This window comes from Ahaetulla prasina, chromosome 6 (genome assembly GCF_028640845.1).
Source record: "Ahaetulla prasina isolate Xishuangbanna chromosome 6, ASM2864084v1, whole genome shotgun sequence".
Lineage (NCBI taxonomy): Eukaryota > Metazoa > Chordata > Lepidosauria > Squamata > Colubridae > Ahaetulla > Ahaetulla prasina.
In genome coordinates, this window is record NC_080544.1 from 37,130,623 (window position 1) to 37,154,827 (window position 24,205).

General features: G+C 42.0%; 1 protein-coding gene across 3 annotated transcripts in view; it reads right to left on the reverse strand.

The window, feature by feature from the left end:
* Positions 1 to 5,589: 5,589 nt before the first annotated feature.
* INPP5A (inositol polyphosphate-5-phosphatase A) overlaps positions 5,590 to 24,205 on the reverse strand; it is a 333,629-nt gene continuing 315,013 nt past the window's right edge. The window contains exons 14-17 of one of the 3 annotated variants that reach the window (XM_058187284.1): positions 20,406 to 20,517; positions 9,484 to 9,552; positions 7,655 to 7,691; positions 5,590 to 7,393 (exon numbers count right to left, since the gene is read on the reverse strand). In XM_058187284.1, coding sequence (XP_058043267.1) covers positions 7,344 to 7,393; positions 7,655 to 7,691; positions 9,484 to 9,552; positions 20,406 to 20,517 — 268 coding nt within the window. In that variant the 3' untranslated portion in view covers positions 5,590 to 7,343. Of the gene's footprint in view, positions 7,394 to 7,603; positions 7,692 to 9,483; positions 9,553 to 20,405; positions 20,518 to 24,205 lie in introns of all 3 variants that reach the window. The other 2 variants (XM_058187282.1, XM_058187283.1) reach the window with 2 other exon arrangements.

The following is a 24,205-nucleotide window of genomic DNA, read 5'->3' on the forward strand; positions in this document are numbered from 1 at the left end:
AGTGTGGTAGTGTGGCACAACACTGATAGGTAGAAATCCCTATTTTCTGCAAATAAGGATATTTTCCAGTCCTATCTAAAAACAAGCAGAACATCTTCCAAATAATACAATATGTTCTGCACTAGGCGAATCAACAGCCTGATACACCTTCATTGTTCTGTATAGGTTGGGATGTTTTTCAAGGTATCTATGCAAACAGATTGTATCTAAATGTCTATTTAACACCAGGGCTCAAAAATACCCAAAGTTGCTGCTATAATGTGGAGCACTGGGACTTACAGAAATATTACAGATTTGAATCAAGAGCATATTAGTGGAAGGTAGTGGAAGCTAACTTAGGCTACCTTCTCTATAATATACAAATTTGAACTTATATTTTCTTACATTTTGAAGTAAAAACGGAAATAAATTGGCATTTAACTCCTCAGCCATGTCTTGGAAGATCTAAAAACAATAGAGCCTGCATCAAAGCCCAATTCCTGTGATTCTCTAGAAGTTACTACGTTTCAATTATTTAGCTCTGATTATGCTGTATACATTGCTTGGTTTTGTAGCTCAATATCCAAGTCCTGAGAATTGCTGCAATTACAGGAAACACCACTGTTGGTTTAAGCAATGGAAACTTGTTTTTAGATCAAACTTTAGACCTGAGCACGCCTGGATAGGCAGAACTCCTTGGCCAAGCCCATGCTTATCTTCCTCATTTAAAATACAATTTTGCAATCATTACCACCCCTTTTCCCAAAGTCAACTACTTCTGAGCCAAGTCACAAGCATTACTCTCAACCTTAGTTAACCTACATTTGGTGAACTTTAGGCTCATACGCTGGTTTGTTAAATAGAGCAAACTCGTTTCTGGGCCTTTCCAAAGGCTGACAGCCCGCCTCTTCTGGGAAACCTGACACTGATGTGCTACAGGTCTTCTGGGAAAGTGATAGATTGCTTCAATTTTAGGAACATCCTGGTATACAGGTAGTCCTTGAGTTATGACTACAATTGAGCCCAGAATTTCTGTTAAGTGAGACTGTTAAGTGAATTTTGCCCCATTTTACGATCTATCTTGCTACAGTTGTTAAATGAATCACTGCAGTTGATGAATTAGTAACCTGGTTGTTAAATAAATTAGGCTTCCCCATTGACATTGCTCATCAGAAGGTTGCAAAAGGTGATCACATGACCTTGGGATGGGACGCAGCAACGGTCACAAATATGAACCAGTGGCCAAGCATCTAAATTTTGATCACATGATCAGGGGGATGCTGCCAAATTTGTAACTGAAAAATGATCATGTCACTTTTTTCAAATTTGTAACTTTGAATGGTCACTAAATAAATTGCTGTAAATCAAGGACTACCTGTACTTTGCCTCTCCTGGGTGAGGGGAAGGTGCTGCTTGAGCAGAGAGGGGCTGCGACTTAAGGGGCGGGAGAAAATGGGCATCTCTGAGTCAAGCACTTTCCTGGAGGCCTGGTGACATGGGGCTAGCTGGTCTGGTGCTATTGATGGTGAACTGGAGCGAACCTCAACCTCCGAGGAAAGGAAACCTATTGGAGAAAATGTGGTGGTTTTGTCATTCAGCAATAATATTACCTCTTGGTCAGGGACATTTTGGCCGGACCCCTAACTTGGATTATAGCCATTGCAGAGGAAGATGGAAGGATAACCCAGCAAGGGTAAAGGGCACCTGTTTAGGCAATGTAGATGTACCTTTGAGTCTTTCAGGTGTGTTAGGCTACAGCTCCGAGAACTCTCAGCTAGCTTTCAACCATCCCTGGAGGTGAAATCCAACACACTTGGGAAGCAGCACAGTAGAGCAATAGTGGTAGGGACAGACCAAGATGTTATCCCAAGCTGCCTCCTGTGGAAACGTGCAAAAGGAAAGGAGCAGAGATTTTTCCTGCCGCCGTTCAGCTGTTCTAATAAACGTCTCTCCTCTTGCTGAGAAAGGCTGGCTGGGCAGCCTTAAGGGCCAGCGGTGCTATTAACATTTTCTATTCCAGAAAGAGTCACCCCCGCTCCTGCCTGGGCTTACGCGGGGTGGGTGGGGGGATCAGAGGCGCGTTGGGACCGGCTGCCTCCTCTCGCTGAAATCACTCGGAGCGTCGCAAAACCACCCAATCGCAGGACGGCGATTATTCTTCGGGGGGACTTATAGGGCTGGGTGGGTGGGGGAGAGCGAAGCCATGGCAAGCAGCGATGAGGGTAAGTTAGTTTGGACCGAGCCGCTTTCGAAGCACCGGGGCAAGCAGACCTCTGCAGAAGAAGTCGAGCAGGCCTGGAACGCAAACCTAGTTGCGCAAAGTCTCGATGGAGATTCTCAGTCATCCAGGTCACGGTTGTCCCAAAGGAGCTTTCTGGATGAGAAGCGAAACGTCTTTAAAGAAAAACCAGAAAGTCCAGCTGCCTCTTGAAAAAGCACCTTTGGGACTACTTGCGCCAAGGATCAGCCACTCTCCTTCTTGGCAGCAAGGCTCCAGCCGCAGTCATTCCCCAGGACGCAGGATTGATGTGTGGGCTGGCCCGTGTTCACATCAGGGTGCCCATTGTGTCCCCGCGTCCGTCAGGGCTGCTGGACTACAACTCCCCTCTTTCCCAGCCACCTTGATGTCGATGATGGGAGCTGCACGGGGTGGGCAGGATGCCTCGGTATCACGGTGGCCGAGATTGATGGGACTTTGGATTTTGCAACATTGGCTTGCTCAGCCCTGGCTCTGGAGAAAAGAGATGCTCACGCCCTCACCCCCCACATCCCCCGCTTGCCAGCCTGGGGGCGCTTTCCTCATGCTCAGGCCATTCATCCCACCAGCAGTGCTGACGGAGGCTATTCATCTTTCCTTAAAAATGCTGCGAACCTCACGGGCAAAACATTTAAAAAAGGCGGATAGGCAGGAGTTTGCTTCTCTGTAAGGCGGCAATCCATGCCTGAGTTCAAAGACCTTGTTAAGTCAAGGGTGCGTTGCTTTTAGCCAAGATCTTGTGTCATAGGCCGTAGTGGCCTGACTCGCACATAACGATTATCCATATATCAACCGAAGACTTTCGCAAGGTACAATATGGTTAAAAAAAAAAGAAAGAAAAGTTGACGGTCGTGACGGTGAGAGCAAAGCTCTTTAAAAACAGCGGGATTCAATCGCACCGACAATCTTAACGCTTTTGACCTTCACTCTGAACACCCCTGTAAGATAAAATTAAACACATGACTTTAAGCCAGCCGCGTCCCATTGTTGGGTTAATTCTGATGACCGGTAAGCCAGAGACTGGCCGCGCAAATGCAGACTCAGCACGTTTTGAAACCCGGACAGGTCCGGCCTTCAGCCCTTGGCCTCGTTTGCGTTGATTAAACGGCAAGTTAGTGGTCCTCATTAAGTCGTTGCTGTCCGTCCCATCTTACCATTAGCCTTTATTTTCCGCGTTTCCAAAAGGGTTGGGAGCCAGATTCGTTTATTCCCGACGAGAATAAGAAAAGAGAGAGGCTTTTATGGCTCTTCACTCCACAACGATGGTTGTGGTTAATCGCTTCCCCTTTGGGAGAAAGCGCAACCGTTTCTTCGCCATTGCCCGAACCGACTTGGAAGGAAATCCCTTTCACTCTCAACTACTTGGGCTCACCAAGACATCAATTCCACACGTGGGGGCTAATTTCGGGATCTAGAGGCAGCTGGGCGGAAAAGGTTTTGGCTTCGCCTTTTCGCTCATACTTGGTAGCTGAATGGGCTGTCAATTCCAGGGCACTCGGGGCGCAGGTTCGCCAGTTCGCCTCTTCTTGAAAGGGCGAAACCGCAATTCCCTCAGCCCAACCCAGTGCGACAAACGCGGAGGCGGCAATTTTATATTGATGCAATTAAAGTGAGCGTCAAGCCCGAGGCTTCCTTTGGGTGAAATATCCGCTAGACCTGTCCTTTCAATCCAATGCAAACTTTCTGTGGAAACTGCATGGCACGAGGCTATATATTGCACAATAATATATAATGCGCGCCTGCTATAAGACACGTTTTGCTATTGCTTTCTCTTCCTTCCCGGGATGTATTCTAATTCCAGTCAATAGCTCCCACGTGCAAACCAAGGGAAAGTGGGCTGGACGCTGGGTTAATTTTAAATTGCTGAATCTGGTGTAATGATCGGAGTGTCAGATTAGCAGGGAGATCACTGTAGGTGATGTAGGAGACATCTCCCCTTCCCCCTATTCTCTGGTTTTGACTTAGAGACAATTTGTAGAGAAGGAAGGAAGGACGAAGGGAGGGAAGAGGGGAAAGAGAAAGAAAGAAAAGGAAATGAAATTGAGTGGAAGTAAAAAGGTAAAACATTTTTACCTTTTTACCAGAAGCAGCAACTTCTCCTTGGCCTCGAATAATGAAGACTGTAATTGTGTATTGTCCCATCAACTTCACTGCAGTTTCCTTCCCAAAACTATGCAGGGTCGCGTTCATTGTTGATCAATTGAACTGGCCGATGACCAATTCAATGGATATAAACCGATTTAAACAGGACTCAGGCAGGTCCTTGCAGGGAAAACCAGGGACAAAAGAAGCGGCGCATCTAAGATCACTCAAGTCGTGTGGAAAAGGGCGTTTCGGGTTCGGTATAGCTTTTGGGGGTCAGCCTGTTGTTCAGACCTTATAAAGGAATCTGACTCGTTTTTAATATACCTGATTTTGTTTGACTTCAATGTGTTTTCTTCTAGCACAGCCGGCAGGCGGCAAGTGGCCTGCAAGTCCTCTTTGGCTTCCTGTAGTTCACAAGCAGCTTTCATCTACCTTCAGTAACGGCACGAAGCCAGCCCACAGCAGAATAAAAAAAAGCAGAATGAGATTTACTCGTTAGTTCTGCACTGAAAGTGTTGCACTGCCCGAGTTGAGACTTGACAAAATCTGGTAAAGACCCAGCACAGAATTCACACATGCTAAAGTTTGCTAAACTTGAGGTAATCAGCATATTGTGTGAAGATATCTACTGTTATAAAGGGGAGTTAATATGATTGCCAGCCTTTCTTAATTGTTCTATAGCTTTAATGGGAAACTCGCAGGCTGAAAGCGTTTGTAGCCCTTCTCCCCCGGTGGACAATCTTGAGATAAATCCCTCTAAATTGGGCACTGCTTTCGATCAGATATAGGGGTTAAGATCGAGACAAAGTTAACTCAAAGGCACTCACGTTCTTTAACTCCGCTGAAAGCGAGGCTCTGCTGGGACTGCCTAGCAGGAAAAACGTGGGAGCGATCGGCAACTTTAGCCATGGGATTAGCAAAACAGGTGCATGTTTTCATCCCAGCCTGACTACCGTGTAACGCTGGTCAGTTTGTGGATTGTGTAAAAAAGGCACGCATCGCCTTAAAAACCACCCACGCAATCTTACAGAAAGCTGGTTTCCTTAGGCTAGGCTAGTGCCACTGGCAGCCCACCTGGGTTCGTGTCTTGAACTCTTGCAACATTTCTCATATCGGTGCATGGGGACGATGATCTTGCACAGTGGAGGCCCGGCAGAACTGGTGGTGTTTAAAATGAAGATTTCTACATCCTTTTTACAAATCGCTATTTTTCACCCCAAGAGAAGACAAGGGACGCGCAGAAAAAGATCAGACACCTATTTAATCATGATCATTTTTTTTTATTGCTTGAGAACCAGAATGCTCATTTCGCAGTGAATCCGCCACACACACAAACCCCTCCAAGCCTTAGGCGGCTCCGTGTCCTTCCACCCGCGTCCAATGGCTCCCACTCCTGTAGGATCAGGGACATAGGAGACATTCCTCCCTCCCTCTCGTTTTCTCCTCCCTCTTCCCACCCCACCCACCGCAAAGCTTGATTTGTTCTCCAAAGGCATCTTCCGACTCCCGCCCCCGCCCGTTCCCTGAGCTCGGTAGTGTTCTCAATAAAATCAATAACGCTTTCCGCGTGTGTTTCTTCAACAGACTCGCTAATCACCTTTTAATGCTGTACTCCGGAAAGGGGCGGGGGGAGAGCTCTCAACGAAGCTCCAGCTTTCTCGACCCTCCTCTAGTCCGAATCAACAAGTGTTCCCCGACGAGGGGCTGGTCCGTCCCCCCCATCCCCGATTCTTGTGTCTGCTCTTCACGAACGTGCTTTGTTTGGCACCTGAGCTGCTGCTGACCTGTGTGATTATAGCACTGGACTGTGGAGCACTGGACCTCGCTGCACCTCCCACGGGAGAAGCCCCCCTCGGCCGAACAGCTCTTAACCGGCACTACAGTCTACGGGGGGCTCACACTCGCCTCTTGAAACGCGTGTCCACACTGGTAGCGCTGAGCCCGGGCAAGCTTGCTCCGAAGTAAGTGGAGTCAGGAACTCAGGACGAGCCGCTACGCGCCCAGTGGGATCTCCGTGTCTCCTTGAAAGCTTTCCATGCGGAAGAAACGTGTTTCAGAAGGGGTGTGAAGCGTCCAGCAGCCTCCTCCCATCGCGAACTCTGCCTCCCTTTCCTCGGGTTTGCAAGTTAATCCCGAGTTGAATAACCGGTGGCAGAATTTCCTGCCGGATAACAGTGATATTATTTGGGCTTGTTGGAAAAGTCTTATTTGTATCAGGAAAGACAGACCGTTTGTAATTATAAATTATTTCTATATCTGTGTATATATATATATCTCTATACACACTCACATACAATATATATATAAATATATACACGTATAGAAAGCAGCTGCTGTTGTGTGATTCAGAAACCATGGAACATGGCAGTATAGTAAATAACATGAGAAAACAAGTTATAAAAAGGACAACAAAACAAAAAACAAAACGAACTTGGATCCTCTTTCCCACCCCCAAATATCACAGGTTCAAACAACAACAATAACACAGCAGGACTTCTACACAAGGCAATATATAACATCCCAACCTGGCTTTAAGCTAGGGAAGGGTGATGAAAATAATCTTAATGTGGAAGGTGGTCTTAATGTGGAAGGTGTGTCTACATATATACACATATATATATATACACACTCATTCCACATTGACCAACTAAAAACACAAACCTCACAGTGAAATCCAAGAGGCAAAACACTAAAAAAAAAAACTAATATGAGGATTTTCTTTGTAGGTGTGTTTTGGCAACCAGACTGTAGCATAATATAGGCATTGCCATATAAAAATAAAAAGTCCACTTTTGATGACACGAGAATATACAGGACAGTGAGGTATAAGAGATTTTTGGGGGTGGTGGGGACTTGTGTCCACGCCAGAAATAAGCTAGTGGAGCATAAACAGCCTAAAATAACAAGAACAGTAATAATAAAAGAAGACAGGGCACGCAGGACTTGATGGATGGATGGCTAGAGCTGTCACGATTTAAGCGATGGGCGGGAGTTTGAAGCTTCTTCCTCCTCTTCCTCCTCGCTATAATGAACTTTCCCGAAATATCTTCTCATGTCGGAGGCATCTTTTTCCTGTTGTAGAATTGATGAACAGCTATTGCTTTCTTTTCAAAACCAGATTTTTTTTAAAAAAAAATGAAACCAAAGAAGAAAAGCAAACAAGTCCCACAAAAAGAGGGGTGGGTGAGAAAGGGGAAAGGGGGCATTGAAGGAAAACAAGACCTTTGAAAGGAGGGAAGGGAGAGGAAAGAGCAGATAAGAAAAATCTAACGTGATATTTACCACCACGTCACTGCACGACACAACACTTGTGCATATTGGCAATAGGTTTACCTGCCCCAGAGGCTATTCGAAAGGACAGGAACACGGGCTGCAGAGGAAAAAGAAGGAAGTTAAAAGGTAAAGCTGCCATAGGCTGCACACTTGAATGCTTCTAAGGCAGGGGTCTCCAACCTTGGTCACTTTAAGCCAGGTGGACTTCAACTCCCAGAATTCTGGGAGTTGAAGTCCGCCTGGCTTAAAGTGGCCAAGGTTGGAGACCCCTGTTCTAAGGGGTGGCCCTTCCTGAGGCTGGGCCCCAGGAGGCAGTTGGGGCCTGCAGCCATGCTATTAAGTCAGGATTCAGGGGGTTACGTTCTGAAATCAAGAACTGTAGTGGGTCCACTCTAGACATTACTGAGCCTGGATCCAGTTCTGGTTTGGCCTCCACCCTTTGAGGTGAAGGAAAGGAATTCCCAGAGAGACGTACGTCATTCTGTTGTTTAAACCAGCATGTTCCAATAATGAAGTCTTCCTTTGAATGAAGGACCACTATTGGTGACTTCATGGAATGTTCAGGTAATTTCCTTGGCAACAATATTCCTTGGCAACCCCATTCCTAAGAGGTCTGTAAGGGGCGTGCATAAGAGCACCAGCATGCCTACCGTCCCTGTCCCAATGTCCCCTTTGATTGTATCCAATTCGTACAGTTATTTTATACTTATGTTTATATATATGCTTATATATCGTATAGTTATTTCATGCTTATGCTTATATATACTGTTGTGACAAATAAATAAATAAATAAATATGGAAGGGGTTTACCGCTGCCTTCTTTTGGGATTCTGTTCCCTGCCCTCTTAGACTAGCTTTACCTCCCTAGGATTCACTTTCAAATACCTGTAAATCTTATCAAATCTTATTCCACGCATACAAAGCTGCTTTCTGTCCTAATGCAGTTTTAAGCAAAAAGAGCCAAGGAGCTTTTTGTCAAGGGGCGACCCATTCAAGGATGCAGGCACCTCTATTTTTACTGCTTTCCTAGATCCTTCAGAAAAATCAATGTTTTTCAGATCTGGGACAATAGTTTCCAGTAGGCTGTTTTTAATCATGTTTCTTCACCCTCTTCTTTGTCCCTTTCCAACTTTATCTCTCTATTCTATTAACTGTTCCATAAAACACTCTGAAGTCTTTTTGTCTCACCACTCTTCTTTTACCTTACAGGTTCCCTCAAGTCTTTTTCATCCAGATCGTATTGAAATATACCCTCAAATAAGTCCTAATTCGTTCCCTGCGTTTTACATGAGGGTACGCTCTTTACGATAGCCCTAGACTGCTTCTACAGTGACAAATGGCAGCCTAGAACTTGTATTTCACATGAATGAATGTTTAATGGAAGAAAGAAGGAGGAACCGATCCTTGGATCTTCTATAAAATTTTCACTGTCTGTAAAATTCCATGAGTTAGTTTCTAATACTGTATTAACAACAGTAAAAAAAAGCCATAGTATAGCTGTACTGTGTTGTCCCCTCCACCCCATGGTTTATTTTCTGTTTTGAATTTTTTTTAAAAAAAAAAGTTGTTTGCATAGTTAGGACAACATTACCTGGATTTTTTTTCATAAAAGCTATGTGAATAGTTAATGCAGATTAATTCTCATGAAAATAAATGTGTCTGCAGGTAATTTATGAGCAAGGCTGGGCAACTGCACAGTTGCCTGCCGAGAATCCTGCTCAGCCTTCCTTGTTACACTAGGTCCATATTCTGCCAGAGCAACCAGCATTCTGGTTACTGCCAGAGGTCAGTGTCTTTCCAGATCCAATTTACATGGAGCTGCCCAGCCCACCCCGCCTGATCTGCCATAGATGCAGCGGGGTGTCCATAATAGAAGTAGATAAGTTTACCTTGTGGTCCCCCATGCAGACATTTGGTCCTATATGGTCATACACCACTTGCCGCTCATCATTTTCAGACTGAATAAAAACATAAAAGAAGCTTCTAGTCAGTACTGATATTTTGTGGAAAACATTTGCCCGGGGTTCGGAAACATAGCTACCGTATTTTTCAGAGTATAAGATGCATCTTTTTCCCACCTAAAAGGGGATGAACATTTGGATGCGTCTTATACACTGAATGTAGCCCCTCCCACCCAATGGCTGCCCCCCTCTGGCCTCTGCCTCCTGGCAATTTACCTCCTTGCAGCAAGCAGCAAGCAGCAAGAAGAAACTGCCCATTTCAGCTTCAGCACAGCCTAATTAGCACAAGTTGATTGTTCCCGACTCTCAGTTGTTTCAGGCTGCAGGGATTGCCATTGCCTATTGCTGCGCAGGCCTCTGCTGCTTGCTGCAAGGAGGTAAATTGCTGGGAGCAATTTTGTTTTTCTTGTGCTAATCAAGCTATGCTGAAAATGAAAATGAAAGCAAAGCAGGCCATTTGCTGCAATGAGGCAATATTGCTGGGAGGCAGAGGCAGATTTCTTTTTCTTGTTTTCCTCACCAAAAAAGATAGGTGCGTCTTATAGTCCAGAGCATCTTATACTCTGAAAAATATGATACATAAAACAGTAAACAAAATTAACTGAAAATATTTTTTAAAATTATTTGCCATACATATATATTTGCAAATAAGGGTCATTAAAATTAATAGCATCATTAGAATGCAGTACTCTGATACTATTATTTGACTTAAATATTACTTTAGCTATAGATGGAAAAAGCAGTTTGCTTTCAAGATCTGGGTCTGCATATTAATTTACAACCATATAGCAACTTAACAGGGTGGGTCATATTTTAACTAGAATCCTGGAAATTTGACTATAGAACTGAATGATATTTACTTCTAAAGAGGTACACACTTTGGATCGCTAATGTTAAAAATGATACACTCCCACATTTCAAAACGAAACCAAGCAACTTGCTGCATTCAAAGAAGTTTCTCAATGCACTCATTATTTTTCCAAAGTCTACAACGCATAGACTTAAACACCTTCAATTCTGCTACTGCACTGCAAACAATTTCTACTTATTTGTATTTGACTTAAGTCAGCAAATACAATGAGAAGGTGTAGAACTGGGGATATCAGCAACTTCCTGCATACCATGCTTTCTCCAAAGTTAGCAAAGATTATTGGAGAATCCAGTCAGAAGCCCATTTCAATGTTATTTCATTGAGTGAGTTTTAAAAATTACAGGATTTAAAACTGTTAAAATTAGCTAAACTGAAAGCTTAATTGGAAATGCTCAGGTCTCTGAGGATGCAGTTATTAATACATATTATATAAAACACTGTCAAAAGATCAAAGCTATTAATCAAGTATCTTATGAGATTTTTACTGGTCAATTAATTAACTAAACTAAATAAGACTGAATCTTAATCCAAATGACTCTGTTTAGCATGTGAATTAAGGATGAAACTTCATACACATGAAATTGAATTCACTTTAGCATAAAGGCATCAACTTCCATTGTAATCATGTTGGTGTAGTAGAAAAACTAACTGAGTTCAACTGGTTTGAATGGAATAATTTTAACATAATGTTTAAATTGATAAGGTCATCTAGAGCCTGCTCCCTAACCCCTAGTCTGTGGCCCAGTGCCGGGCCGTGGCCCATAGGAACAAGACTATGCATGCGGCAAGCGCGCACGAGAAGCTGCATTTGTGCAAGTGGCGCATGCACGAAACCATCCCCTCTCCCTCCTCACTGCCACCACTGCCAGTCTGCAGAACCGGAAAGGTTGGGGACCACTCATCTAAAGTGTTTTCAATCCTGTTGTCTTTATCTGAAACACTTGTCAATCTTAGATTTTTAAACTCCCAATTATTCATTCATTATTAAAATAGTCACTTAGGGGAGATAGGAGCAGCATTCAAGATGTGAGAGCTGCCATGCAGCGAAGTCCTTTCATGTCTCCTAGCTCATGCCCGGGACATGAAAGGAGCCCCCAACTGGGGGTCCCCAGGGCAACAGTCATGTCACCAGCTAATCCTTTTAGCCAGGAAGCAACTCAGTGCTTCTGACATGAATGCAGCAACTTAGGTGAGATGGATGGTGCAGAAATTTAAAGAAACAAACAAACAAATAAACAAATAAATAAAGTGTCTTAATTGACTAGGACACTCATAAAACTGATTTATGCTTCCAGTTTAAACTTTTTACCACAATAGAGATGAATCTTGGTTGAATTTAAATATAACCCTAGTTAAATCTCTATTGACAAAAAAAATGGAAATAACATAGAAGCAGGAGAAAAAGAGCTATGTGATACACACACACACACTAACTCATATACATTAATACATATACATATACATACATACATACATATGTATATATATTCAATTAGATGTTAACATAGCTACAAGCTTCAAAGAGTTGTGCCACTGTAGATTGTGCCATTAGTAGATTTTTAAATGTTTACATACATGTACCTATCTCAAAAAGAGTAGCAGCTGAACATTATTAAAATTACCCAGTTTTATTTCCATTCGACACTGGCGTTTTATTCCCTTCTTCCCTTCAAACAAATAATTACATTGAGACAGCTTTTGCTACTGCATCGACCATTTCCAACGTCTGCTTTGTTTATCCAGCATAATGACCTTGCTAAAGCAATGACTTAAGAGAGAGACTGCCTCGCAATTTCTCAGGCTGGTTAAACTGGGAGATAATTAAATCTGGAACCCATAGTCTCTCCCCAGATCTTTCATACATACGTACATGCGCAGCTGTGCTTGCAATTGGTTTACCACCCTAATTTATTTCAAATGAAAAATGGTCAAGCTTTCCCTCATCTATAATCAAGTCACGTTTGACTGGGTAAGAACTTTATATATAAACAGCCACATTTTGGACTATAAAGTTAAAATTGAATAATTTTTAATGCAGTAGGGAAGTTTAAGGTCACATTTGCTTCCTAGCATGCTTGCCTAGAAATCTGTATCTTTATCTATCTACACGCGCGTGCGCACACACGTATACAACCTTAACCTTCTGCATTGCATGCATGAACACTTTCTAATATCTCAAGCTCATAATGCCACTGCTATCGGAAGTGGAGATACATTCATCAAAAACGACTTGATAATTTACAAAGGCAGCATCAAATTGTAGATTTTCAAGTGCATAATCTTTAGACAGATAAACAAATTACACTAGCGCATGAACAGAAACACGCTCCACTCAGCTGAGCATTCATTACACTATACTCTCAGGCAGTTCTGTGGCTCCCAAACAGCAGGCAACCTTTGGTGTGTTAGGGCTCAGCAAGCATAAAATAACATGCTAGGGAGGTAACGGACCATGGCATGATAAATGAGGCTGTGCTAAAGCTGTTTACAGCCCTTGTCTGTACAATCTGTAAAGCCCACTGTGTGGAGCTGATGGTTATGACTGTCTGCTAATTTGGGCATAGATAAAAACTGTCGCCCCCAACAAACAAATATCAAACAAAACTTGCAGTTGTGAAATCTTATTTTCACTACTTCCCATGTAGCATCTTATCAGATCCCAAAAATCACCAGATCTCAATTTATCTCAATTTAAAAATGGGAAATTCAGATTGAGAAGAGTGATTTTCCCTATTACATTTCAGTCAGCATTCATGTGGTAAGAAATTTAGCAAGTGAAACTTTTGACCAGTACAGGTAGTCCTCCACTTACAACAATTAATTTAGTGACTGTTAAAAGTTACACCACCACTGAAAAAAGTGGCGTATGACTGTTTTTCATACTTATAACCATTGCAGCATCTCCATGGTTACGTGACCAAAATTCAGATGCTTAGCAAATGACTCTTATTTATGAAGGTTGCAGGATCATGTAATCACCTTTTGTGAGCTTCTGACAATCAAAGTCAATGGGGAAATCAGGTTCACTTAACAACTAATGCTACTAGTGCTACTAATAACTTTAGAGATTCACTTAGCAACTGTGGAAAGAAAACTGGCAAAATGGGACAAAATTTACTTAGCAACTGTCTTGCTTATTAACAGAAATCTAGGGCTCAATTGCAGTCATGAGGTAAAGATTATCTGTACAGGTCTGGGAAAATTCTCTATGATAATTTTTTATCTGGCCTTATGGTTCCAGAAAAGAAATCCATTCTATGCATTAGTTCCCAGAAAAGAAAAACTTCAGTTATGCCATATACAAACAGATCTGCCCTGGACTAAATTACCAGCTACAGCTACATCCTGAACTATTCCAGCATCTGAATCATATATTGCTGCCATATTAAATACTACTGAAGGAAGAAATTAAAAGCAGAAAGTTATTTCATTAAAAAAAAGGGAGCAGTTAAAATTTGAGATTCAAAATGAAGAAATACAAGTATCAATGAATTAGAAATTCAGCTGGTGCAGAATACAACTATATACTGGTGAAGAAGGTGGCTGCAATATGTGATAATGCTATCAGCTGTAGCATCTATGGAAATTCTCAGTCATCCAGGTCATGGTTGTCCCAAAAGTGCTTTTTCAAAAGGCAACTGGATTTTCTTTGTTTTTCTTTGAGGACATTTCGCTTCTCATCCAAGAAACTTCTTGGATGAGAAGCAAAATGTCTTCAAGGAAAAACGAAGGAAGTCCAGTTGCCTTTTGAAAAAGCAGCTTTGGGAAACCTGCTGCAGTGGTGACCTGTATGCAGTGATTACCTGTATGAATCAAACTGCCTTCACCTGTATCAAATGTTTCAACACTGTAAGACCAAAAATTGTGACCTTTTCCCCAAAATTCTACCCGGTTTTAAAACACCTTGTCACCTAAAGTTGTTCAGCAATATTTGTCACTGCTAGCTTTTTAAATAAAAAATACAAAAAACATTTATTTATTTAAACAACATTCCTTTCAGTAAGTTGTATGGTCCAAATGAGCCTAGAGTACTTTAATATTTTGGGATGGTGTTCTTTATTTTTTTAACCTGTTTATTATTGATTTTATTAATATTAATTTTGTATCTGTAGATCTCCTTGATATTTTTATTTAAAGGCTGTCTAGGAATATTTTAAATAGAATAAACAAACATATTTGTCATTTAATTAATGCTTCTACTGAGAGTAAAAGGGATTTACAATCTACAGGATATAAATGGCAAAATGTTTAAGTAACAATTCTTGTGGAAATGGGATATCTAGTAATCTCTATGAATATATTTCTCTGGAAAAAAGTTCACATGGTAAAGGCAAGTTCTGATAATCAGAATTCTAGAATTGGATGTCCAAAATGCACCATGTGGTTACAGTAGAGGAAAATTATTTGTGTGTATATGTGTGAGTGTAACAGTTATATTAGGTGAATGAGAACAGGAAGGGAAAGTTCAGTTCAGTTTCATGAAAAATACTCTGTATTTTTCGGAGTATAAGACATACTTTTTTCCTTCCTAAAAGAGGCTGAAAATTTGGGTGCATCTTATATTCCAAATGTAACCCCGCCCACCCGCTGGCCCCTACCCTTCGGCCTTTGTGGGTCCTCTTCCTGGCTGCAGAGATTGCCACTGACAATGGCTTGTGTTTTTGGGCTCCATGTGTTGCATTTTCTGTTTGAGAACCTGTTGTGCCTCGCTCGCCCCCCCCACCGCCGCAGCCGGGCCCCTCTCGTCTCCTGCTGGACGCTGATAGTGCAGAAGAATGTCCTGGCATGCCTCCAGCCCCCAGTCCTGGCACCATGCCCGGACAGACCGAGCAAGACGAATGGCCTGACATGCCTCCAGCCCCCAGTCCTGGCACCATGCCCGGACAAACGGAGCAGCTGGGCCCCTCCCCCACAGCATGTGAGCCTGGGGAGTGTGAAGCCAGTTACGAGCTGGAATTGTCGGCAGCTGGAGGATGGAGGGACCCACGCTTCCGGAGAGTGGAGAGGCGACGTCAGCAAAAGGAAGGGAGGGGCAGGCCTGGATAAATGCTGAGTCATGGAGCCACACCCCATGGCCTACATAAGGGATCTGCTTTCTGGCATTCTTTGAGTCAGGCAAAGTCTAATTTGGATTGCTGAAGTCACATCCTGGCCTCCTGCCTGCCCTGAGAACTCTGACAGAACTTTGGCAAAGCTGCAGAGGCACGCTTGATATGGACTTCCCCGACCCGACCGTCAGAGGAGGAGTGTGACAAGACAGAACCATTCAAGGCTGCAGGGATCCCAAAGCACATCGCTGCTGATCGCCTCCCAAACTCATGACGTGTTTGGAGTGACGCACGGTGCCCAAAATGGCTACCCAAAACAGCTGCTGCCTTCTCTTACCCTTTCCGCGCTTTGCCTGCTTTAGTCACTGGAGCTCCCTCTGATGATCAGCTGTGCTTTTGAAGCTGTTTTTCAGCCCTAACACGAGAGAAGCGATCTTTGCCTGCTTTTTTAATTGCTGCTCCCTCCAACTATCAGCTGTGCTTTAGATGCTGTTTTTTAGCCCCAGCCAGCCCCAACCTCAAAATCAGTGAGTGAACTAACGTGCTAAAGCTGACCAGGTTAAGAATGCTAACCAGATTAATACCTGGTAGGTAGATTTTTTTTCCCCTATTGGTATTTTTCTCCCCCAAAACTAAGGTGTGTCTTATACTCTGGTGCATCTTATACTCCGAAAAATATGGTACTTGAATAGATGTTAGGACTATCTGGAAAAATGTAGACACATTATTTACATAAGACTGTTGACATAGAGTTCAACAGAATTCATATACAAGTAATGATATACAGAATAACTCAAGATCATTTCTAAACAATGGAGTTCTGAAAGAAGTAGGTGTTTAAAATTAAGAACTCTTTTTTCAGATACACACAGAAGCTTGAATTCCAGGCTTTGTTTAAATTATTTAACAAAGAATAACCCCCTAATCAAATGAAGCGTTTGTTATCATAGGGACTTTAGCAAGTGAAGCTGGAAAAGGAAAGAAATATAGCTATCCACCTCTGATGTCTGTAAATTTCTTATAAAAATCTTGGATGAATCATACTTAATAAATAGCAATGTGTGTTTTGATGACTCATTTTGACAAGAAGTCATACTTGCCATTTCTTGATCTTCAGTGTACTAGAGGTTCCTTGTCACAGAGCTGCGCTCAAAAGAGTCGTACACTATATGGTGCTTATGATGTTCAGGTCTTAAGAAACAATCATATCATTCATTTGTTCTCTAGTTGTTAAAATCCTCTGCTATTATTTCCAAATGCTTAGGACTTGAGATGTGCTCTTAAATCAAATGGTGCTGTGTTCACGTCTAGGATGGGAGTTAATGCCTTCTTCAGTCAGACCTTTAGAGTACAATTTGATGTTCCATAATTTTTTAAATCAGATTTTTCACTTGCACTCTCTCCTACTCTCCATTCAAGATGTAGTTGCCAACCCTCACCTGGGTGTTGTGTTGGTTCCGTCCCAGGCGCCTGATGGACCCGGAGAGGTTTCTGACGGAGCTTGGGCCACTTCCTGAGGACCTAGCCCACGACTCGGCTGAAGAACTCGTCGCCGCCTGGGAAAGGACGGCAGCGGGGGCCTTGGACCACGTTGTGCCTTTGCGGCCTCTGACCCGGTGCCGATCTCGACCGGCTCTTTGGTATTCCGAGGAGCTGAGAGAGATGAAGCGCCGGAAAAGACGCCTAGAGAGTGGTTGGAGGGCCAGCCGTTCTGAACCTAACCAAACACTAGTAAGGTCTCATATTCAGACCTATCTAGTGGCGATAAGAGCGGCGAAGCGTGAGTATTTCTCTGCTCTTATTGCATCGGCAGATAACCGCCCAGCAGCCTTGTTTAGGGTGACCTGCTCCCTTCTTACTCAGGGAGCTAGGGAAGATCCCTTGCAAGGTCGTGCTGAGGATTTTGGACAATATCTGCACGATAAAATCGCTCAGATTCGGGATGGGCTAGACACAGATTGGGTAGTTTCAGATGGGATGACAGAGGCGGATCTTGAGACGGTCATCTGGGAGGAGTTTGACACTGTGGCTCCTGAGGACATGGACAGGATACTTAGGAGGCTGAATGCAACCACATGTTTATTGGACCCGTGTCCCTCCTGGTTGGTACTGGCCACACAGGAGGTTACACGAAGCTGGCTTCAGGGAATTGTTAAGGCTTCTCTGAGGGAGGGTGTCTTCCCTACTGCTTTGAAAGAGGCTGTGGTGAGACCCCCTCCTCAAGAAGCCCTCCCTGGATCCAGCTGTTTTATCAAACTATCGTCCGGTCTCCAACCTTCGTTTTGTGGCTAAGGTTGTTGAGAGAACTTCAGAACCTGGATGAAACTGTCTATCTGGACCCGTTCCAGTCCGGTTTCCAGCCTGGGTACAGCACAAAGACAGCGTTGGTCGCACTAGTGGATGATCTCTGGAGGGCCCAGGACAGGGGTTGTTCCTCTGCCCTGGTCCTATTAGATCTCTCAGCGGCTTTTAATACCATCGACCATGGTATCCTGCTGCAACGGCTGGAGGGGTTAGGAGTGGGGGGCACCGTTCTTCGGTGGTTCTCCTCCTTCCTCTCTGACCGGTCGCAGACGGTGTTGGCAGGAGGGCAGAGATCGACCGTGAGGCGCCTCTTGTGTGGGGTGCCTCAGGGGTCGGTTCTCTCGCCTCGCCTCTCCTGTTCAACATCTATATGAAGCTGCTGGGTGAGATCATCCGTGGTTTTGGGGTGCGGTGTCATCTGTACGCTGATGATACTCAGCTGTACATTTCCACCCCTAACCACCCCAGCGAAGCCGTTGAAGTGATATCCCGGTGTCTGGAGGCCGTGCGGGTCTGGATGGGGAAAAACAGGCTCTGACTCAACTGGCTTAGATTTTAAATTTAGATTTTAAATTTATAGATTTTTAAATTCACAGGGGTTTAAATTTGGTTTTAAGATTTATATTTATATTTTTAATATTCGGCATTAGAATAAGTTTTTTAATAGTTATTTTAATTGTATATAAATGTTTTACGTGCCTGTGAACCGCCCTGAGTCCTTCGGGAGATAGGGCGGTATACAAATTTGAATAAATAAATAAATAAATAAATAAATAACCCTGCCAACACCGAGTGGCTGTGGATGCCGGCATCCCAGTATAATCAGCTGAGACCATCGCTGACTGTGGGGGACGAATCATTGGCCCCCACAGAGAGGGTCCGCAATCTGGGCGTCCTTCTGGATGCACAGCTGTCGTTGGAAGAGCATATGACGGCCGTCACCAGAGGAGCTTTTTATCAGGTTCGCCAGATTCGCCAGTTGCTTCCCTTCTTAGACCGGGATTCCTTATGCACAGTCACTCATGCCCTTGTCACTTCCCGTCTGGACTACTGCAATGCTCTCTATATGGGGCTCCCCTTGAAGAGCACCCGAAGACTCCAACTGGTTCAGAATGCGGCCGTGCGGGTGATAGAGGGAGCAACTCATTGCTCCCATATAACACCCCTCCTGCACAGGCTGCACTGGCTTCCGGTGGTCTTTCGGGTGCAATTCAAGGTGTTGGTTACCACCTTTAAAGCGCTCCATGGCATAGGACCGGGTTATTTACAGGACCGCCTGCTGCAACCGGCGGCCTCCCATCGACCAGTGCGCTCCCATAGGGAGGGTCTCCTCAGGGTGCCGTCCGCCAGACAATGTTGGCTGGCGACCCCCAGGGGGAGAGCCTTCTTTGTGGGGGCACCAACCCTCTGGAATGAGCTACCACCGGGTATTCGCCAACTCCCTGATCTCCGGACCTTTCGACGCGAGCTGAAAACATTTCTGTTTCATTGTGCAGGACTGGCCTAATGGTTTTAAATGGGGTTTTTATTGGTTTTAATTGGTCCAGCCAACTTTGAATTTTTGCTTTTAAATTGGTTTTAACTTTTATATTGACTGTTTTATTTTGGCTGTAAACCGCCCTGAGTCCTTCGGGAGAAGGGCGGTATAGAAATTTAAATAATAAATAAATAAATTAATATTAAAATTGGCAGCAAAACAACAGAAAATACAATGTAAAAGCTATTACACTGCATTATGAGGTTCCTAATGCCTTGTTGAAGAGCTCTGTTTTTAAGGCTTATGTAAGTGATGCCAAGGGCAATAGTACCCAAACCTCTGAAGGAAAGCTGCTCCATAGTGTGGGGGCCACCACAGAAAAGCACTGCCTTACAACTATTGAGTATCCTAAATTTCCACACCAGGGATGAGCATATTCTCCTAAGGAAAGCGATCAAGAAGATAGCTAGGTGTCCACCCATATGGTGCCTTAAAGGTTAAAACCAACACTTTGAATTGTACCCAGAAGCTTACTGAAAGCTACTGCACAGTCTGCAATACAAATATAGCAGTAGGAGCTTTCGTTAATCAGCATGCAAGCCAGTGGTGGGATTCAGCCAGTTCACACCACTTCAGGAGAACTGGTTGTTAACTTTCTGAGTAGTTTGATGAACTGGTTGTTGGAAGAAATCATTAGGGCAGAGAACCGGTTGTTAAATTATTTGAATCCCACCACTGATGCAGGCCATTATTTTCTCATCAGTAGAAACTTCTATGTCGTCTTCAGAGCCAACCCATTGCACTGTCATACATTTTGTGATAAGGAATGAGTCAAACTTTTCTATTTGTTAGTTATCTTGAGCACTCAGTTGGTAAAAAAGTAGGATGTGAAGGGGGTGAATTTCAAGAGGGGCCCAGAACTGTTTTTTCTTGGTCACAGCACTCTTTATATGAAACATCTTCCTGTCTGAGGTTCATATTTTTGGAAGGCTTTAAAAAGTATTATGTTGACATGCTTTTGATGTAGATGATGGAGCTAGGCTTCCTTGTTACATGTGTTTTTAAAAAATTCTCCATTTCCACTGCCTTGGGTCCATTAACAACTAATTGTATAAGAACATACACACAATTGTTTCAAGGAAATTTTTACCTTCAAAACGAGTTCTTTGGCAGAATGTGACATAAGGATTCTGTCACACCAAGCTGGACATCTAGTGTTCATATATTGCATTCCCTGGCTATAATCTTCACTATATGGATAGCTGGGAAAGAGGGAGAAAACAAATGGAATATCTGTTAGCAATTTACATCCTTTTAATCGCAAGAGTATCAGCCTTCCATTCTATTAAACACTATAAAAACCAAGCGAATATGCAAATGTTTCCCAGTGTATTTACTATTCAGTCTCCAACCTTAAACTCTCTTAATATTCAGCACTATTTGGGGTTATTTAAATAAACAAAAGGTCTGCTGCTATGAAAATACAACACACCTATATAACCCACGTAAGACAGAAAGGGGTATCTGAACATGCCAGACAGGATATAGTTGCTGAGTCTGGGCCATTGGATACCATGCATTTTCCTTTCTTTCTGGCAGCACTGCTTACCTCTCAATAGGAAAGTACACACATGCACGTTACTGGAGGGAGGTTCTTATCATGAATTTGAGACTAGGGACTTTAAACTGTTGCTTAAAATCAGAAAGTAATTCTAAGAGTGTGAATGTTTGCTGAATCAAAGCCTGCCAAAGAGGACCTTCCACAAGTTCCTTCACTCATTATCTGCAGCAATGCTAATTTTTTTCTTTATTTCTTATGTAAGGAGAGGTCAGTCTTGTGGTAACTGATGGCTGCATTTAAACATTTTTGAAAAGGCTGTGGAGTGCAGGAAACATTGCAATTATGTAAAGTTATTCAGATGGGCATATTAGAGATTTTGGTTTTTGCCTTGCAATTGAACGGGATGGTTGGGTAGTTATTTTTTTAAAAAAAACTGTGTTAAGCCAGTTTTTAAGCATTAACTCTAATGTTACCATTTCATGTACTTCCATCTTCAATAAACAATACTGATAAGTTTTAGCAGTTGGGTCACAAAGGTTATGCGTGTCTGTGTGTGGGATGCACACAAAGCAGGATGTTTTGTGGCTACAAGTAGGTCTATGATCTCAGGTAGCATCATTCAGAGTTCACATACACAGCAACCAACTGTGACCTATTATATTTCTTTTAAATTTTTGCTCATCTTTATTTTCAGCATATACAATGAAATGCACATTTTTCAAAATCCTTTGGAGAAAAGTTAAGGTAAAGCTTTAACAATGTCACAGAAATAGTTTCCAACATATTTAATAAAATTTCACATTTTGCTTTATCTGTTTTTAACTTACGAGAACAACTTAAATTGAAGTAGACATAGAAAACATGACACACTCTTAAGTTGCTATATTAATGCTAAAATTTATTTAAAAGGAAAAAAGACTGGAAATTGCATTGCAGAAAGACCAAATAAAAAGCATTTGAAATCTAAAATGACATCTTCCTGATTCTTGGAGAATAACAGATCATGTAGAGTTTAATCAAACTGTGATTTTGTTTTACTTGAATTTTATTTTGTATTAAAAATGAATTCCTTAAGAAGAACATATTAAGGCTTGAAAGTTTACAACACTTTAACATTTAGCTTTATATTGTTTCCTAATTGCTTAATTGTAGCCTATGACTATCATTAAATGTTGTACCTTGACGAAGGTATCTTTTCTTTTATGTACACTGAGAGCATATGCACCAAGACAAATTCCTTGTGTGTCCAATCACACTTGGCCAATAAAAAAATTCTATTCTATTCTATTCTATTCTATTCTATATTGGGATCCTTTTGCATAACTTGGGATTTCACCAAATCTACATTCAGGAATTTCATGGCAAAGAGACTCGTGTTATCAAAATGTTAGTCTCTTTCCCATTTTTCAGGTTTATATCAAGATCTTTATTATATTATTTTGTCTTTACTCAATTTAAATCAAGTTGTTTTTTAAGTATTTCTTGACTTACAACCAAATGCTTTGTGACTGTTCAAGTTTATGACGGGTCACAAAAAAAATACTTATGATCTGGATACGAAGTTCCAATGGTCACCTCCCCCTGTAATCACATGACTGCATTTTGAGCATTCGGCAATCAGGTTACATTTATAGTCATTTGTACCATTCAAGGTCACAGGACTGCAATTTATGTCGTTTTTGTCAGAAATCAGCATTTACTTCCAGTTTCTGGCAAAAAATGCCCCATAGCAAACAATAAGTTTGTTTAATGAAAGAAATGAAGTTGTTTTGTATATTCACTCCCAGCTACACCAGAGCCTATACTGACTGATGAATATGGTTGCTATATTGGTCTGAAAGATAATTTGCATGGGGTTAAGGCTCTAATAGTTGGAATTTATGCCGCAAACAAGGACAAAGTAATGTTTTATTAAAAAAATTATGGATAGACTAACGGACATTTTAATGAAATTTGGTCTTGAATTGGAGGGGTTGGAATGGAGTGGTTTTCCCATAAGAAGAGAGAACCTCTGAGAGAAGTATTAAAATTACACAGGATAAATTACAGAAACTCAATTCAGAGCTTATCAATCTATGGAGACACAAATTGGAAATTCAAAAGAATATATTAATTTTTCTGAAAGACACAGATATTTTTCAAAAATAGAAATGATTTGAATTTTAAAGAATTTGGCTACTAATGTTCATAAAGTAGAGATATTGTCAAAGACTTTTTTAGACCATAATCCCATGAGTTTGGTTGTAAAAAGAAAATAAGTTCCTTCAGAAGGAAGTAAAATGAAATGCTGTAAAGAAATTAAAGTAGAAGACTGTAAAAGGAAATTAAAAGAATTTTAAAGACGCAAGACAGATGGAAAGAGGCCAAGATAGGATTAATGTAGGAGAAGGAATGGCAAAACCTGAGGGTGGAGTGAAAAGGGGGATCAGCTAGAATCCCTACATAGTCACAAGCAAACTAAGTCCTAACCTCCTAAGTCCTAACCTTCTCTTATCTAGCATCTTTAGTCAGGTGCTAACCATTAGTTGAAAAGATTCCTATGCATAATTTTAGTAATAAATCAGCTTAATTGAGCCTTCACATGTAGATTGGGTCTTTTGCACCAATTAATATCTAAAGAGGGCCAAGATTTGACAAGAAACTATCGGCCAATATAATTCTTGAATAATGATTATAAGTTGTTTACAATGGTTTTGGCTGAAAGGTTGAAAATAATTTTGCAAGAATTTATTTAGGAAGATCAATGGGGGTTTTTATCTAAAGGACAGTTAAGGGACAATATTACAAATCTGTGGAAAATTTTGGAATATTTGAAGCATAATGAAAAAACAAACTACATTGATTTTCTTAGATGCAGAGAATGCCTTTGACAATTTGAACTGTGTTTTAAAGTTTTGAAACATATGAACTTTGAAAGAATTTTATTAAATAGATAAAACTGATTTACACGTGACAGAGAGCACAAATAATTATTAATGAAGAACTAACAAAACCCTGTGAGATGCAAAAAGTGGTAAGACAAGAATGCTCATTTAGTTCTTGAAATATTAAACAGAGGTATAAGACAAGATGAGAGAATTGCAGGAGTAAAGATTAAAAGAGAAACCTAAAGGTAGTCCTCCATTTACGACCATTAGCTCAGGACATTGGAAATTACAATGGCACTAAACAAAGGTACTTATAAATGTCCCCAAGGTTATGGCTGTTGCAATGCCCCTGCAGTCACATGATCAAAATGAGGATATTTGCAGCCTACCTGCACTTCTGACTGCAGGGTTCCTTCAACTATCCCTACCCATCTATCTACCCCCATCTTTGCCCTTTTGGACTTCTGCCAACTGCTCTGGTGTTCCAGTTGACATCTGTTGTCTTGTTGCTCCTGTTGCTGA